The 19017-nt window shown below is 36.2% G+C and overlaps 1 protein-coding gene across 2 annotated transcripts in view; it reads left to right on the top strand.

Moving 5' to 3' along the window:
- The window catches only part of sorcs2 (sortilin-related VPS10 domain containing receptor 2), a 309469-nt gene that overhangs the window by 257724 nt on the left and 32728 nt on the right, over window positions 1-19017 (top strand). For both annotated transcript variants that reach the window (XM_056461897.1, XM_056461898.1), the window contains exons 8-11: window positions 1704-1793; window positions 8882-9061; window positions 11117-11263; window positions 15795-15897. In XM_056461897.1, the coding sequence (XP_056317872.1) occupies window positions 1704-1793; window positions 8882-9061; window positions 11117-11263; window positions 15795-15897 (520 nt within the window). The remainder of the gene's footprint in view (window positions 1-1703; window positions 1794-8881; window positions 9062-11116; window positions 11264-15794; window positions 15898-19017) is intronic.

Consider the following 19017-nt stretch of genomic DNA (forward strand, 5'->3'; position numbering starts at 1 on the left):
AGACGTGTATACACATGTAGAGATAATGCACTTTACCCATGAAAAATAATACCCTGGTCAAGGCCATATGCCGTATTCTCACCAGAGAAGCAAAATGAATGGACTTTAAGTTATTATTACCTAGAAAACCTGTGTAGGGAATCTGTTGCTAGGAAAACAGTCAATTATGCAGTTTTAAGTTGTTATTTACAAATACCTGACCGCAGAATGTTACTATACTGAGTGATCAGAATGAGATAAAGAGTAAATGTATTTATAGCAGAGCCAGGACAATACACCTGCAGCACTATCAGTGTTTATCCTACATAGTAAAGCATGACCAGCAATTAACCTTGTGCCTTTGGCTGACATTGAAAAAAAACCTGTTAAGTGTTAGACCTCATGAGAAGTAAGACCTCATGGCTCACTAAAGGTTTTTGCAATTGCAGAGCTGAGCTATTTTTTTAACATAGTGTCGATTTTCACTTGTAAAGAATGATGACGTCTCTCATAAAAAGCACATACAGCAACAGGATTCAGATGCTGGGAGATTTTCAGACTCTTGTTTTCCTTTTCTTAATGTTAAAAGTGCCAAAGTAGACAAAGTTTCCACTTGTTTCCAAGTTGATCAATGAAACATGTCTAGTTTGTCTGCAAATACAATGTCCTCCTTCATATTTTAAGCAAACTATCAAAAGGCTAAACAGTAAATATATTTTGACACAGGCTTTGCTGCTCATATTTATTAAAGTGTCAATATTAGCAAGGAATATTAGCAACTGTATATAAAATAGTTGGAAATCATATCCCTCCAAACAATTTTGTGTTTAAAAGACATCTCATAGATGTCTAAACATGGACGTCATAGATAAAACTAAGCTAAATTTGTGCTCTTAGTGAAAATCTAATAGATGTCTAACAATAGTCTAAAATTGACTAGTCCTTAAATTCACAGATCAATCATTCATTCCTGCCTATTTGATGACTGGTCAAGTTTAGGACTATTGTTAGCTGACAGCACAGATTTACCCTTGTTTTAGCCAAGACGTCTATTAAATGTCTTTTTAAACTCAAATTGCCTGCTAGTTTGCCACTAACAACAATTCTGTGAACATACTACATGTTATCTTATCATATATATCTCAAGCTAATATGCAGTAGTGATAAATATATCCAGGGAATATGCAGTTTGGCTACAAGACTGATCTTAATTTGGGTTTATTTTGACATACAGTGCTATTTTTTCTAGTCTTCCTTCTGCTTTTTTGACTATTAAATTCCCTTTTCTGATCTTTTTTTAATTAGCCAGGTGCTCAATGACTTTTGTTCTTGTTCTGTGTTAATTTCTTTCACTCTCTCACCTGTTTTTGAAGGGATTGCAGCTGTTGAAAAGGAATTTAGATTTGCCCTTGAGAAACAGAATATGAAATGTTTGTCAGGTCAAAGATATGCTGATGCAGGGTGGATGCAACTCATGCAAACTGCTGAGGATTTGCACCAAAACAAAGAATCAGTGCCAGAGACTGAATCAGTTGGGATAATACCGGTGAGGTAAAATTGACAGTGTGAACTGAAAATGGCAAGGATAAATAGGAAAGAGATCGGATTGTCTCCAAACTGCTGACAGTAATGACAGGACTCCATCACTGGAATAGGAGAATAAAAAACTGCACTGGTAAAGAAAATAAACAAACTGTCTTTCTGTTTTTTTTTCTTTTTTCTAGGTGACTACAGGAAATCGCACCAAGTATTATGTCTCATACCGAAGGAATGAATTTGTTCAGATGAGATTCCCTAAATATTCCCTTCCAAAGGTACAGTTTAATGACCAGTGTTTGCTCTGAACTGCTCCAAGCAATGTTGAGAAAAAGTAATACAATAATATCTTAAATCTATATATATATAGAGAGTAAGTAAGATATATACAGAGAGTAAGATTTAGTAATTTGGTGAATGATAATATGTTACTTTTTTACCCAACGCTGAAATTGTAATATTAAATGTGATATCTAGTTTACTCTTTTGACAAACTGCACAATTGCAAATGATTTGTATTTGTTGGCAATCATGTACACATTTTGGGCTCTATTTTAATGGTCTAGGCCACACCCAATGGTCACACCCATAAGTCCACAAAGGGGTGCAAATGGATTTACTATTTAAACAACGTGGCGCAAAACATGAAAATTTGGGTTCTGCTGGTGTGAAAATAGCAACAAATAGCGCCAAACACATCTTACGCCAGGTGTATGATAGGGCCCTTTGGGTTTATTAATTTCTGTTGTTTACTAGGTTATACAGTATGGTATATTCTATTTAAGGTTCTTTAAACCCTAATACTAAAAATCATTAGACATCAGTGCATTGCACAATTTAATAATACACCAAAACTGTTTCTTGATATTATCATTCATAATTATTATTTTTTTTAAATACTTAAGTACGTTAAAAGTACTTTTGTACTTCTACTGAAGTAGAATTTTATTAGAGCATCAGCACTTTTTTGCATGATTTGTATACTTCATTTACCTCTTATTTTCACTAGCATCAGCTGTTGCTGCATTTTATCATTGCGTGCCTGAAGTTGCTGATGTTTTTGCTTGGACTGTGCACTAACTGTGTTTTAGTGTTTGAAGGTGGTTATTGTTCTTTTATCAGCTGCAGCTGTTGCGGATTAAACATGAAAACCAGAGACTGACTATGACGTATTGCGGCAATATGTATGAACTGAAGTGCACAGTTGGTGTCTAGCACTGAAACCCTACACCATTACAACCCAGATGTGGGTTTTAACCTACTGAGGAGCCGTGATGTATAGCAGTAATATGCCGGCGAAAGAAGACAGCTGGCTAAGGGTTACAGCTGATGACTGACCAGGCTGTCTGTGGCTCTAACCCAAGGGAGTGCTTCAGTAAAATGCTGGCTGACTGTAATTGAATAACATTGATTGGAGTGGAGGCCAGTGGGGCCTGCTTCATGTATATTTCACCTCAGAGAGAGAGCCAGGCTGTAGGGCAGCTGCTGTCAGTGGCATTTGTAACTATGCCAACCGCTGATTCACTGTGACAGAGTGAAAGAGAAAGAGAGTGAAAGAGCCAGAGAGAGAAGTGTAAGAGAAAGAGTATTACTGAGAAAGATGCCTCAGATTACCAGGCATTCTGAGTGATGGATAAAAGCTCTGATTTAATTACTCTAGAAGTTGAACATGCTATGTATTTATTTAGTCAGTGCCTCCACATGCGTTTGTAAAGGGTTTTGTGGCAATTTGGGGTGAATATATTTATCGTTTCTTCTTGGTGGTGTCATGTTGAGGGTTAAAGCAATATTGATGTTTTTTCCCCCTCTAGACCCCCATTTTCTCTGCTCTTTTAGTTGCTTGTCGCTTGACTGAGCAGATAGGTCAAGTTTTAGACACCCGGTTCAAGAACCCAGAAGAGAGAAGGAGTGTGTGAGAGAGACAGGGTTGGCTGATGTTGTGCCCATTTTTTCCACAGTGAATAATTGAAAAGCTTTTGAAAAATGCAAAACCCAATTTCAGTATGCAGTCTCAGATCTCTTCTGAAGTTCCTTTCTTTACGTTATGGATTAATGATAGTCCTCAGCTCCAGCAGGGCGATTTGTTTGTTGTAACACACCGAAGACACTAAATGGCTAAGCGCCACTAAACTTTCTACTTCACTTTTCCTCTTCTTGTGCTTTGTCTTTTGACTTTTTAAGCACGTTTCAGTTTGTTGTTGTTGTTTTCAAGTACAATTAATTTGAAGCTTGTGGAAACGTTAGATGTTCAAGCATAAATATAATTCTATGATCATTTACTCACCCTTGTGTCACATACACACACACACACACACAAGGTTTTTGTTTATCAGGTAATTTGTTTATATGTTTTTTGTCACCGTTGACATCCAAAAATAACCATTCAATCAATAATTTTCATTCAGCTTAGTCCCTTGTTTATCAGGGGTCGCCACAGCGGAAAGAACCACCAACAATTCCAATTATGTTTAACGCAGTGAATGCCCTTCCAGCCGCAACCCATTACTGGGAAACCAAAAACTAATGTCATAGTTAAATAAAATAATTGTTAAATATATCCATAAAAGAAAAGAAAACTTGTCAGTTTGATATCAGATGGAATTTGATTTAAGTTTGGTCCAATAACCAATATCATGCTAAATTTCAGGTAGCACATTTCAAACAGCTTGATCTGCAATCTTTAGAACAGAGTTGTTCTGAAAAATCTCACTTTGTGATGCATCTGTAATTGTGCAGGCATCTTTTAAATATGCTATCTTAGATAAATGTTGGTATTGCAATCAAACTGCAATCGCCTGAAACACACAAAATCACTTAAAAAGGGCCCAGTGTTCTTTTACTTGAAGCAGACTGTGAATAGAAACAATACTATTGATTTTGGCCAATTAAGACCTGCTTCTCCACTTTGAGAATGGGACAACATGACTAGAATTCAAATGCAGCACTATTGCAGTGCAATGAATCCACCAGACACAGAGAAAATGCTAACATTCGGCTGGAATATAAATATACATTCTTAAAAGCTAGGGTTTTTTTTTTGGTATGGATGGTTCCATAAAGCACAAGCATTTTCATTCATTCATTTTCTTTTCGGCTTAGTCCCTTTATTAATCCGGGGTCACCACAGCGGAATGAACCACCAACTTATCCAGCACATGTTTTATGCAGCGGATGCCCTTCCAGCTGCAACCCATCTCTGGGAAACATCCATACAATACGGATAACTTAGTCTACCGCATTTCTTTGGACTGTGGGGGAAACCAGAGCACCCGGAGGAAACCCACGCGAACATGGGGAGAACTTCCAAAATCCACACAGAAATGCAAACTAACCCAGCCGAGGCTGGAACCAGCCTTCTTGCTGTAAGACGACAGCACTATCTGCTGCGCCACTGTGTCGCCCAGCGATGATTAATCAAACAATAAATACGTATATTTATCGATTATTTATAGATTATTTAAATGCATTTGACTTTAAATGCTTTTCTCTCTCTTTTGCCACTTGCCTTTCTTTTCCTTTTGCTAGAGTTGAAAATAAATTGAGTTAAAAAATGCAATTGAACAGTCCACAAGTGGGAGCAACCAGTCAACTTTTGCCTCAAGTCGAGCTAAACTCTCTTTCGCTTGTAAACAAAGTGTGCACTGTCATTGGACAGAGAGAAAACCATAGCTCATTTTAGCGGCAGTTTAAAGATCAGCAAAGCAGCTCAAATGTCAGGTATTTATTAGCTTTAGCTGATTTCTGTTAAAGAAATTCTCATCTAAATTATCATTGTATAGAAAAGTTTTGGAACCTTTATTTTTAAGAATGTACTTTTTTCTAAAACAAAGACCTTTAGGTTCTGTCTTTCCATCCTTTTGTTTCTTCTGTCACATGTCCCATCTTTCTGACTTATCAGACACTGAGTCAGCATGGTTGAAATACACTGAGGGATTGTGGCTGTAGGCAGAAACACAAATGTCCTGCAGCGGTGCCATGTCTGATAGGGGTCCTGCACCCGCTGTCAGAGACAGATGGATAGTGCTGTCTTCAGTTCTGATAGTGCTGTTATCAGTACGACGAACCTGAGTGCCCTGCCACACAGCATGATAGACATACACGACCGATCCAGCCAGTGGTTTAAAATTAAAAGTGCTTCACTAAAGCTTACCGTTTTAATCCGATCACTCTGTTGTTCTTGTTGCTGTTTGTGTGCTGATTTAGATGATCTGGTAATCCACATTAAAACGTGCACTATCTCTCTCAGCAGCTGTGCTTCACTGCAATGACTTCATTGTCTTGTGTAAGCTTTGACTGGAAGATGACCTCATCGTTAAAATTTTAATTCACAACTAACTAAAACATGTGGAGCTGTTCGCGTCTGAGGCCAAATCAACTGACAAGAATTGCATTGGTGTTCTAGATAAGAGGCATGGTTTGTACCATCTCCAAATCTGACTGAGAAATTAAACAAACAAGGAGGCAATCACTCGGTTATTACAATTTATGATTGCTTGTTTCCAGATGTCATCACAAACCTTATGACAACGGGGATCAGTGAAAGGGTAAATTCAATTTGAAATAATAGCTGTAAAGCCATGTACACATTTACACTTCTCTCTATACAAGAGGTGCTCTGAAATTCAATATTTGCTTTTATTTCATCATAATAGTCTAAGGCTTCTTGGGAAATTGGTACTTTTGAGAAGTGTTTGTGTGTGGATGTAGAAAGCTATTTTGGGGCTAGGAGACTGGAGGGATGAATCAGGATTAAAAGCGTGTATAATGGTGAGCTGGGAGATTTTTTTCATGAAGTTGTCAAAAAATAAACTTTTTGAACTGAGTTTCAAGTTGTGTTGTTGACAGTGATAACTTTAAATTCAGAATGTTGTTGGTATCGTTTTGTTTTTATGCATTTTGTTCATGAAAAATAGCATTACATCTTGCCAGAAAACATCTATTTCAGCTAGATTGTGAGGAGACAGACCAATGATTTCCTATTGTTCTCTAAGGCGCCACAAACTTTATGAAACTAATGGGCATCATTATGTTAATATGTTGTTTCTGACTGGATGTTTGTTAGGAAGTGAAAGAGAGAATATGAAATTTTCTGGCAACTCTATTTCATTGTAGCCTAATTACCTAAATATCAATCATGATTTCCAAACTGTTACAAAAATCTTTTGTGTGCTATTAGTATATTTCTTTTAAACTAAAAATAAGCAATCTACCCTACAATATATCACCATAACATAAATACCTGTAAATCCCAATATAGTACAGTACAGTGTTAAGTGTTACAGTACAGCGATAGTGATGCCATATTTATCACATCTACTATGATCAACATTCACTCATACTTTTAAGTGATTTAATAAAACTAATTTAAATTGTTTGGTTTTACAGTAAGGAAGTGGAGAAATAATATATTACAATTTATTTAGAGGATACCCCTTGAGCATCTCATTTTCAAGGAGTCCAGCATATCTAAAAATAGACAATAATAATGATGTTAAGTTTATTTAAAGAGCTCCAAATTGGGGTATAAAGAGGTAAAATAAGACTCCAGAACGTGTCTGTAAAGTTTCAGGTCAAAATACATGTCAGATCATTTATTATACCCTGTTTAAAATGGCAGTTTTTTCCCTTCAAATGCAAATGAGCTGGTTTTCCCCATTCACCCAAAGTATTTTTTTCCCACTCACTCTTGGGACATTTCTCTTCAAAGAAGGAAAAGCAGGATCGGATGTCAAGATGAACACAGAAAAATGACAGGCATAACTCAGACATGATGAAATAGACTCCTACAGTCCCAAATACCAGAGTAAGATGAATGAGTCACAAACAAATGCCATTACAACGTTCACTGTGCATGTGTGCATACACAAAACAAATACATACGCACAGGTTGAGCTGTTTTTGCTCATCTGCTGGTAAATGTGGCAGTATGGCCACCAAACGCTAAAATATGGTGCTGTATAGAGATGTTAATGTCTACAAAATGTACAGAGATGCTAATGTCTACAAACCGAGACTTCTGTTGTGTGATTGAAGCGTCCTTGTTTATAGTTGCATAAACTGTGCAGCTGTGCTGATTCCAGCAGTTAAGAATTACATCGATCTAAAAAGTATAGATTAAGTGTAGGATCACAGAGAGTTGGAACAGATCTCTTAATACCAGTTTCTTTGCAAATCCTGTCTTGTGAACATGATTATAGGCGATTCAAAGACAGATGAATTCCCAACTGTCAATCAATATCAGTGGAAAGTGGTCTGCCTCAAGGTTGCTGAGATTTGGATCCTATTTTTATGCCAGGAAATTGGAAAAGTCACTTTAAAGGTGGTTTTTGCTGTATTTTTATATTTCTAAACCCTCAGGCTCCAGATTATTGTTGTATCTCAACCAAATATCGTCCAATATATCAATGAGTATTAATTCAGCTTTCAGATGATGTATAAATCTAAAATTGCAAACAAAATTGACTCTTATGGTTTTGTGGTGCAGGTATGTTGTTTTTACATATGTGGTGTGTGTGGACATAACTCACAAGCGTGCAGTGAAGTGAAGTTTTATATAGAAGCTGTGTGTGCAGTAGAGATATGTGGTGTACGTTCGTCCATATGGCCATGTACACTCACTCATGAGAAGCCACAGACGCTGTTTTTAGTGTGCTGCTTCATCCTCATCTCTCCTCCTCCATCATATAACTCTTCCAGAAAACAGGTGTTGTGTAACTGACCTCTCACAGAGGAGGTTCAGTGCCTCTAAACTGCTGTAGTGGAACATAAGTGAGAAATAGTGCCTTCGGAGTTTGGTCTCTGAAGCACATTAAAGCTTCTCAGTGCTTCGGGGACTTTGCAAGCTCTTCACTTAAGTTCTTATGAATGAATTCAGCTGGGGGCACGAGCTTGTACCCTTCATCTTTGTGCCTAAATTAATGCGACCCACTTTCACTTTATCTGCAAGAACAACATGGAGGCAAACTACCCCATCCTGACCCAGTCATCGCCACAATGCTAAGCTACCAAAACTGAGGAGCTTTGTGTTGAATCTGTATTTAAAGGCAAAGCAGAAAAGCTAATTAAAGAATGGATTCATTAATTGCTCGTTCTTTCATCTAAATCTGTCCCTGCACGGTTCATGTTCCAACTCGGTTCTTCACAGCAGCTCTCAATAAACTTTTCATTTCAAAGAAACTACATGTAATCACCGTGGAATAGGCTGCAACACATTTTTTGAAGTTGTTTTATGCAAGCATGAGAGAGTGTATCAAGCTTTTCTCTGCTCCTTCTTACAAAGAATTGCATTGTTAATGATTTGCACTAAACTTGCTTTTCTTTTATCCTTACCTGTTTTAATCACTTTGTGTGTTGACTTTCTGTGCAGGATGTGCAGATTGTGAGCACAGATGAGAATCAGGTGTTTCTGGCTCTTCAGGAATGGTATCAAACAGACACGTACAACCTCTACCAGTCCGATCCACAGGGAGTCTATTACTCCATTGTGCTGGAGAACGTCCGCAGCACCAAGCAGCCTGAAGAGAATGTGCTCATCGACATCCTGGAGGTCAGCTTTTCACCTCACTTACTACCTGTGTGATATAAGGCACTGTGGGCTTAACGCAAAATCAATTGCAAATAGCTCACCCGTGGTGAAGTTTACATTGATTATCTACCACTTCACAAAGTGGGCATGGCTATATCTAATAGCTCACGCATATTCACTCACCTATTATTTATAGCCAGTGGTGTATCTTAAATAAATGAGTTAATCTATGAAGCTGATGTTCCTGCTGCAGGAACCAGGGGTATAAAACTTTCTTTTATAATGGCACTGAGTGGTACAGTACGGTACGTTATGGGTCACCTTTATCAGGCTTGCGTTTCCACTGCCAAAAGGGTACCAATGGTACCTATTTGGATACTTGTGTAAAAATGTTCATTACTAACCTTTTATTGAACATGATTTGATTATAACTGCAGATCAATGATAGTGTGAAATAAACTACTGTAATGTCTGCAATTATATAAAATAAATAAATAAATAAATGCAACATATCTGAACACATACAGACTCTTATAGTCTCCGATATGTTACCAATTACAGAAAAACTACACAAAGCATACATTTAGTCCTTATTTGGGTTCAAAAACAACACGAGATATAGGCCACAGTCAGTGCAAACCTCTCATTTGTATCTTTAATCTTCTCCAGCACATGTAACCTCTTGTTAGAAAGTAATTCAGTGATTCCCGAGTTCATAATAGTCCAAAAGATGATGATAATAGTTTGTTCATGTTTTAGGTTGCTGAAAGAATCATTTGCTTGTTTTTTTTTTCGGCTTCTCTATTGTTTTTTCACTTTTCATTCTCGCGTTTGTCCGTTTCTGAAAGGATCAGATGTCAGAAGCACTTCAATAAACAACCGCACACTATTATCATCAGCTCAAGAAGTTTGTTATTTCAAATATAGACGAGAGAAAGCGAAAGCGAAAGTGCTTTAGGGGGCCTTGTACACAACTACGGGACATGGTAGATTCAGCTTTTCTTCTTAGCTTTGTGGCTGTTCATCAAGAAGACGACAAGGTTTGTTTAAGCTTGGGTCGACTATAATATGTATATATTATTATGATGTAATGTCTCGGCTGTGTATTTAAAAAAAGACGCTTCCTTTGTTTTCATTCTCCTGGCTTGTGCACGAGCTAGTGATGTTTCTCGGTAAACCAATAGTTTATTGTGCTAGGTACCCTTTCGAAAGGGTACCCAAAATGTGGTATGGTATAGTTCACTTTTTGGTACCTTTTGACAGTGGAAACGACCATAAAAGTGCACCAAACCGTACAGTACTGTACCACTCAGTGGAAATGGGCCATTAGATTACTGTGGTTAGGTGTCATTTTGGGGGATTAGTACTTTACTCATTTTCAATTTACTTTTTATTTAAACATTTTTATTAAAATATTAAAACACCTGTGCTTTGGTGTGCAAGAACTAACAATGGTTTGTTTTCTCTTATCGAGCAGCTATTTCACCTTGTTACAACTTTCATCAGAGAAATTTCAAGTTTAAAATTTTACCAAAAAATCTGTAGAAGCATATTGAGATAGCATAGTCTAATCATTATTCTAATCATTTTTATGTATCTGTTGGCTGTCAGTTTAGCACATTGGCAGAATCCACAAGATTGAGTGCAAATTAAAGAGTTAGCTCACCCAAAAAAGAAAATTCTGTTATCAATAACTGATGACTTTCCAGAGCCAGAGTTCATCCTCTGAAAACAAATTAAGATATTTTAGTGGAAATCCGAGGGCTCTTTGACCTTTAGCAAGATCCAAAAATAATGTAAATACATTCTATGTTAATTTTTTGGTTCAACATTAACCACATGAAGCTCCATGAACACTTTTGTGCACCAAAATCTTTAACAATGATTTGATTGGCAATGTCTTTTCTTTTGCATCAGGCCAGAGTGCAGTAAATGCACACCCTGGTCTTATGAAGAAGCCTTGCCTATAGCTTTACTAGGATCTGAGATGCTTATAACAATTTATAGTGTCTTTAGGACGTTATGCTATGCTGAGTTTTAGCAGCACTGAGAAATCTGTGTCTGTGTGTGTTTCAGGTTCGTGGAGTCAAGGGCGTTTTCTTAGCCAATCAGAAACTAGATGGAAAAGTAATGACTCTCATCACCTACAACAAAGGCAGAGACTGGGAAGCGATCGCTCCCCCTGCAACTGATATGAATGGCAAACCTGTCAGCTGCAAACAGGTAAATAAAGATATCTGCTCATTTATCATTCCAGATTCCATTTCTTTGCTATCTATCAATTCAACAGAACCATTCTTTTTATTATTATTATTATTATTATGCAAAGAGATACAAAAATGACATGATACAAATCAAATACAAAAGGAAACAAAAACATACAAGACAGTAAACAACAGCCAGGTATGTGTGTGTAATCATAACTGTAACATAAGAGTTCTACCAAAAAGACTTTTTGTTTGGATAAATGTAAGTTCGTTACAGTCCTTTCATGAAGTCCTTTGGTGTGGAGACAAGGCCGACCTGGTGGTGGTGGGAAAGATATTTTTCAAGACACTTCTATACAGCTTAAAGTGACATTTAAAGGCTTCACTAGGTTAATTAGGTTAACTAGGCAGGTTAGGGTAATTAGGCAAGTTTTTGTGTAACGATGGTTTGTTCTGTAGACTATCAAAAAATATATAGCTTAAAGGGGCTAATAATTTTGACCTTAAAATGCTTTTTAAAAAAATTAAAAACTGCTTTTATTCTAGCCAAAATAAAACAAATAAGACTTTCTCCAAAAGAAAAGATATTATCAGACATACTGTGAAAATGTCCTTGCTCTGTTAAACATCATTTGGAAAATATTTTTAAAAAAATCAAAGGGGGGCTAATAATTCTGACTTTAACTGTATGTTTTGAATTAATCAAAAGTGAGAGTGAAAACCTTTTCAGTAAATATTGTTCTTCTAAATATTCAATCCATCAAATAGCCATCAAAAAGGAATGTATCAAGGTTTCAAAATATTTCTACATGAACAGTAATAATAAAAGTGTCAGCAAATGAGCATATAATAATGATTTTTGAAGGATTGTGAAGGATGATTTTTGATGGAGTAGTGATGCTGAAAACTCAGCTTTGCAATCAGGAATAAAAGTCATTTGAAATATTTTTGTTATAATCTTTCAAAATATTACAATAGCCTTGGTGAGCATAAGAAAACATTTTTCAAATCGAATTACAAAATTAAGTAACTCTCACCTAAATCCATTGCATATTCATATACCAGTAAAATCGTGACTTTATTTCAGTCAAATTCTCTAGATATATATCCAGCCCACTCTCTGCTTTTCTGCTGTTCAAGATCATTGTGGCGCATCTGTCTCAGACACAGACGTGAAGTCACTGACCTCTCGATCTGACTCATCTCCTGCTGTTTGTGGCTGTGGACGGGTGGGCAGAGCAGACATTTGTCCTGCTGCTTTCTCATAAGACAAAAAAAAACATCTGACTCATCAATCTACACATATAAATCTCACACACATACACGCTTTTTGTGTTTTATAAGGACTTTCTATAGGCATAATGTATTTTATACTGTAAAAACTGATCATTTTATGGATAATGGATCATTTTGACCCTACCCCTTAACCCAGTCCTCACAGACAAATTTTGAATGTGAAATTTTTTTAACTGTTTTGAATTACAAGGACACAAAGAATGTCCTCATAAACCACCTTAATATTGTAATTCATAGGTAATCAAACTAATGTTAAATTCATAAACGTTTAACCACAAAAACCAGAACACACACTTGCACAACCATGATACGGGTCATTATAAATGTCTATTCAAAACACTGAGACTGCTAGCTGACCATTAATTAAGACACAGATATATGTTCTGACAATCAAGATGAGATACAGATCACAAGCTAGCAGAATTGAAAGGACATATATCGACTTCTCTCTCCTTCGCTGTCTGTCTAGTTCCCCTTCTCATGTCTTCATCTCTCACCCAAGTCTCTTTTTCCATTGTTCTCGTTCTCCTCACTTATTAACAGTCTCTCTACCTTCTTCTATCTTTATGTCATTTTTACTGCTCATCTGCCATTTTCTGCCATTTCTCCTGCTTTTTTTATTGCCAGCCCCCTTTGAGCTTTTTTCACATCTGATGTATGCTTTATATTTATGCTCCCATTCGTCTTTTATGTAGAATTTTATGGAGTATAACTTGTGAAGTGGTTTTAAATTATGGGCTCCTTAAGATAGATAGACTTTCAGTTGTGTGTGTTAAAGCAAGGTGGTTTTGTGTGTTTATTGTTAAGTTTTGAATTTCTTATAAGTGGATTGATTGATTTTGTAACTCTTATGTGCATCTCATTGTCATGATCACAAAAAAGAAGAAAAAGGGTCACAATTATGGTCTCTCCTGGAAAAAAATTAGCAACTTTGTTTATCAACACATTCCTTGAAAACAACTTTCATTTAAGCACAAAGAATGAACATTAAACTAAAGGACAAATATTCAGACTAAACTCACAAAACTCAAAATCAATCATCTGCTTCAAATCCGTTTCACCTGTACTCAAAATGAAGCAATAGTTTCAGATCAGTACACAGTATATACAGCCATCAGAGTATAAACACAACACTACAACAACAACAACAACAGCAAAAACGGGAGAACTCGGCATCCAAAATATGTTTTAACAAAAATATACAGTGTATTAAACAACTTTTTCAATCACTTAAATTAATATTGCACCTTGCATGTTCTGCCATTATAGCATAGTTCTGAATATTCTATACAAAATATTGAATATCTCTATATTCAGCACTTGCATGTTGTAAAAATTCGTCTTCAAAGCTTTGAATGGTAACAGGAATTTACCATAAATATGATGAAAAGGCTGACAGATCCAGCCTTGATAACATCACTACAGTCTTTTTCATATCCATTGTTCTTATTAATATTTACTCATTTACTTCACATGGTGTCACCTGCATGCACACTCAGAGCTGCCTTATATTTTGTATGGTTTATTTGATCTCTAGAAACAAGTGAGAACAATTTTGTGTCATTTAGTTTAAATAATGACATAGCCATTATCATTTCATGCATACACACACATGCATTACGACAATTGTATTTATTTATTTATTTATTTATTTATTTATTTATATTAAAAAAAATTTCATCAGTGAAAAATGTGTTTAATATGTGTGAGAATTGCAAATTTATTAAACTGCCTGAACTGTTTTTATAGTGATTGTCAAAAATGAAGCTGCATTGTTTATCCTTTTGATGTTCCATTAAAAAAATTCACTAAATTCCAGCCTTTCATTAAAAATCTTGGTAAAATATCACAGTTAATCAAATGGCAAGAGATCAACGATTATTCTTCTGTCACATATCATTCTTCAGAATCTCAGCATAAAGCGCTTTTCATCCATGTGTGCACAAATCCTACCTAAAAACTGTTCCAAGGTTGCTTTATTATTTATTTATTTATTATATCTGTCTGTTTTGAAGGTCCAGAGGTATCTGGCAACTGAATATGATGAAAACTGTGGCTTTGAATGAACATTGAACATTTTTTCCCCTGAAACTCAAATAATTTGTAGTGATATAGAGGCTTTTTGAATCTGTCTGACTGCAAGACTCAACTAATTCTTGCATTCAGACAGAATATGTTGAAGTTTAACATCTTTTTATTCACACAAGGGCAGTTAAGGTTGAGCAGTAGCATCATACAACACACATACAAACATAACATAAAAACAGTATAATAAGAAATTATTAACATACTTCATAATAAATTCCATAGAAATGACAAAACAAGCATTACAAACTAGAAAAAACATAATAGCCTAAAAGAAAATTTGTATCTACTAGATTTAATACTTTTGAATATTAATATAAATATCAAGTATATGGGGCGAGGCAGTGGCGCAGTAGGTAGTGCTGTCGCCTCACAGCAAGAAGGTCGCTGGTTCGAGCCTCGGCTGGGTCAGTTTGCATTTCTGTGTGGAGTTTGCATGTTCTCCCTGCGTTCGTGTGGGTTTCCTCCGGGTGCTTCGATTTCCCCCACAGTCCAAAGACATGTGGTACAGGTGAATTGGGTAGGCTAAATTGTCCGTAGTGTATGTGTGTGTGAATAAGTGTGTATGTGTTTCCCAGTGATGGGTTGCTGCTGGAAGGGCATCCGCTGCATAAAACAAAACAAATGCTGGATGAGTTGGCGGTTCATTCCGCTGTGGCGACCCCAGATTAATAAAGGGACTAAGCCGAAAATGAATGAATGATTGAATGAATATTAAGTATATGCTTTACTGTCTATTTAATACTTCTAAATACTTTACCTTCAAAAGATGATAGTCATCTCCTGGATTTCTCTTAACATATAGACACATGTGGAAACACTGGTTATACAATTTCATATTCCTATTCACCATGGATTTTCTGAAACATATAAATATGAATAGGAAAACCCATCAGAGATGTATTACTCATTACAGTTACTAGAGATGCTATAAATGTAGCCAATGTTTATTGATTTTTTCATGTAATTTTCTCCTACTTTAAATTGTTGTACTGTATTAAAAGATTAGATTTTTCTGCATTTTATTCATGAAACATCAAAAAAGATCATTAATGCTGATGTTTTTGCTCATATTTACCAAGAATTTCAGTGTTTCTGATCAACAGGACTGTGCACAGTTACCAAAAGAGAAATAAATGTGTATTTTTATTTGTTCTTCTTTGCAGCCTGACTGTCACCTTCATCTGCATTTGCGATGGGCCGACAACCCATATGTATCTGGAACGGTCCACACTAAGGATTCTGCCCCAGGCCTCATAATGGGTGCAGGTCAGTCTCAATGATAACTAGAACACATCAGTACTCTAACCATAGCAGTGAAAAGCTTAAAAGCTCAAATCAAACGAAGCTCTGTATGCCTCAACTTGTCAGTTGCAAAAAATAATTAAAGTCCAGATCCAAATCTGCACTGCAGCATGTTTAGGGAAGTCATGAACCAGCATACGAAGTGAGCAATTCTTCCACCAAAAAAGGTAATACAAAGAAGTACCTTTAGTGGCCAAAATTGAATATGATGTACCATATAAAGACAAAATGAAAAGCCTTTCAGTTTCAACTGTAAGTGTTGAGCTCAAGCACTAAGGTGCAAAAAGAAGCAGGCACAGATATATGAAGTACTTGGTCATTATTTCCACAGGGTTCATGGGAAATGGAGGAAGACAATACATTCATGTTCTTGAATCCAAGGCTAGATCTATTGTCAGTTCACAAGGTCACCAAGTCTGTCTATTCCCTCAGGGTTACAAACATGAGTCTCACACACAAAGACACTCACTAAAAAGACAGCATCACTCTAGCGATGTCTCCATTCAAAGATGTGAATTAGATTTACATGTGCAAAACTGAAATCTCACAAAAAACATTTGTGAATAAAGCACTGTTTCCATCCAATGAGTCAAAGAGAGCAAAATTGTGACTTACTGATAAACTGGCTCCGAATAGAAAAGAAAAATGGAATTTGCTGCTGTAGGAGAAGCCACGAGCTAGGTTTTCATCCGTCTATTTTATGCACATTTTGGAATATCGCATAAAAACCTGGATGGAAATGCCAAAATGAGCATAAATTGTGAAAATGCACATAAAAAATTATGCGCACAAATGAGTAGGATAAACTTCTCATCCAATGAGAAAAAATGTGCATTGTGTTACTGAATGAATGCCAGTATGCGCATTAAAAATGTCATGTGGAAGATTTCATTCTATCAGCCCAATGATGGAATCCAATGAATGTTCAAAGTTTAAATGTGTGTAAGCCTTTTCTAGCGTTTCTGAAAAGAATTGTGTTATTTATTAGAATTAATATATATTTGTTTTCTACTCTGAATTCAATCTGACTCCAATTTTAAGTGAACATCAAATTTAGACTGTATTTCTAATTAGGGATGAGTCACATTTGTCGTTTATGAATCAATTTAGAGTTTTGATTATATCTGAACCCATACTCTTCAGTTATACGTTCATTAGGGACCCAATGTCGCACAAAGTTTTCACACCCAGATGTTTGCGTGTTTCTTACAAACAGGATTTTGACATTCTGAAGTTTGTCAGTGGATGCAGGGTTAACTAATACCCAATTAGTCCAGTTGCCTCCTGCTCACTCGTACTAAAAGTGCACCTATTTTAGTCATTTCCATACAGCTTGCTAAATCAAGGTAGAACCAGCCTCCACATAATCTACTGGATATAAAAGATTTCAGGAGAATTCAGAATCCATCAACTTTTTTTTCCAGACACAAGTGTATCACGCCAATTACAGAATCAAGCATAAAGCCAATTTAGAAGTAAATGCAGAAGTAAACATCAATTACTCGAAGAAAAAGTTAAGAGTATAGATGGAAGTCCAAATTATACATAGTGTTGAGCTTGAGAACTCTGCACTAAGGGCCGGTCTGGATACTCAGAGATATCGTCCTTCTCTTTAAATACCTTATGAGAGCAATGAGTGGTTATTTTGTTAAAGGTAATCCATGATGAAACATAAAGATTTACTCATCTGTTGGGATTTTATCAAGAGTTATCAAAATTATTGAACAAAACCATGTTACCAGTCACACCTGAGAATTTATCAATACCAGAGAGGAAGGTAAGTTTAGGAAGGAGGGCAAGAGTGTGTCAGTCTATTCTGGGCCTTTTTCTTCAGATTCCAGAGTTTTTGTTGTTTTATTAAATGGCACATTTAAGCCTGAGTAAAATCCATCCCTACACATGTGATTTTGTAATGAGATCATATGATGATAAAAATAGCATTAATGGGCCAACCAGCAGGCCAACCGTCACCCTAGTGCTTCATCGTTATTATTATTATCATTATTATTATTATCTTTTTTTTTTACTTTTTTTTTTAATTATATTACAATATATAATAATATAATTGTTATATAATATTATTGTAATATTATTATCCAGAACTATCTTGAGCGTTAGTGCTCCCAAAGAGCATCTCACGCCTCTAAAAATCACCACGCGTTCATTGCATTTCGTCTTCTGAGGTACAAGTAATTTGTTATTTACAAAAATGGCACACGCAGCTTCTCCTACCTCAGTGAATTCCACATTCCTTTCTGCTATTTGGTGCCCGTTTATTAAGATGTGACAATTTTGTTTTCTTGTACTCAATGGATGGACGCACAGCATTATTCGCAAGTCTTTTATGGGATAATCCAGTTTTGGGCATAAATGTAATTCACATCATTGGATAGAAACATAGATGTCGTTGCAAAAAAAGATGTCATTCACATCTTTGGATAGAAACATGGCTACCGTTGGCCTTTTCCTTTATGATAAATTAATGTGTGGTGGCTTTTGGAGGTGTAAGACGCTCTTTAGGTTCTATAAGTGTTCTAAAGGGGATTTTAGAATAACACGTCAGATGTTTTACAATTTGATCGGTCACTGGTTTGTTCATTAATAGCACCCAATCCCACCTATTTTTATCACATGATCTGTTCAAATTAAATCACATAACTTTTTGATGTGCAAACTGCAATTTATTTGGTAAATGTGTTTCTATTGTATTTTATGTGGGCGGCACGGTGGCCTAGTGTCTCAGTGGTTAGCACTGTTACCTCACAGCAGGAAGATTGCTGGTTTGAGCCACGACTCGGTCAGTTGTCGTTTCTATGAGGAGTTTGTATGTCCTCCCTGGTTTCCTCCAGGTGCTCTGGTTTCCCCCACAGTCCAAAAACATGTGCTATAGGTGGATTGAATAAACTAAATTGGCTGTAGTGTATGTGTGACTGGGTGTGTGTGGATGTTTCCCAGTACTGGATTGCGGTTTGGGAGGGCATCCGCTGTGTCAAACATAATCTGGTTAAGTTGTCGGTTCATTCCGCTGTGGCAACCCCTGATAAATAAAGGCACTCAGCTAAAGGAAAATGAATGAATGAATGT

This window comes from Danio aesculapii, chromosome 7 (assembly GCF_903798145.1).
Source record: "Danio aesculapii chromosome 7, fDanAes4.1, whole genome shotgun sequence".
In the NCBI taxonomy this organism is placed as follows: Eukaryota; Metazoa; Chordata; class Actinopteri; order Cypriniformes; family Danionidae; genus Danio; species Danio aesculapii.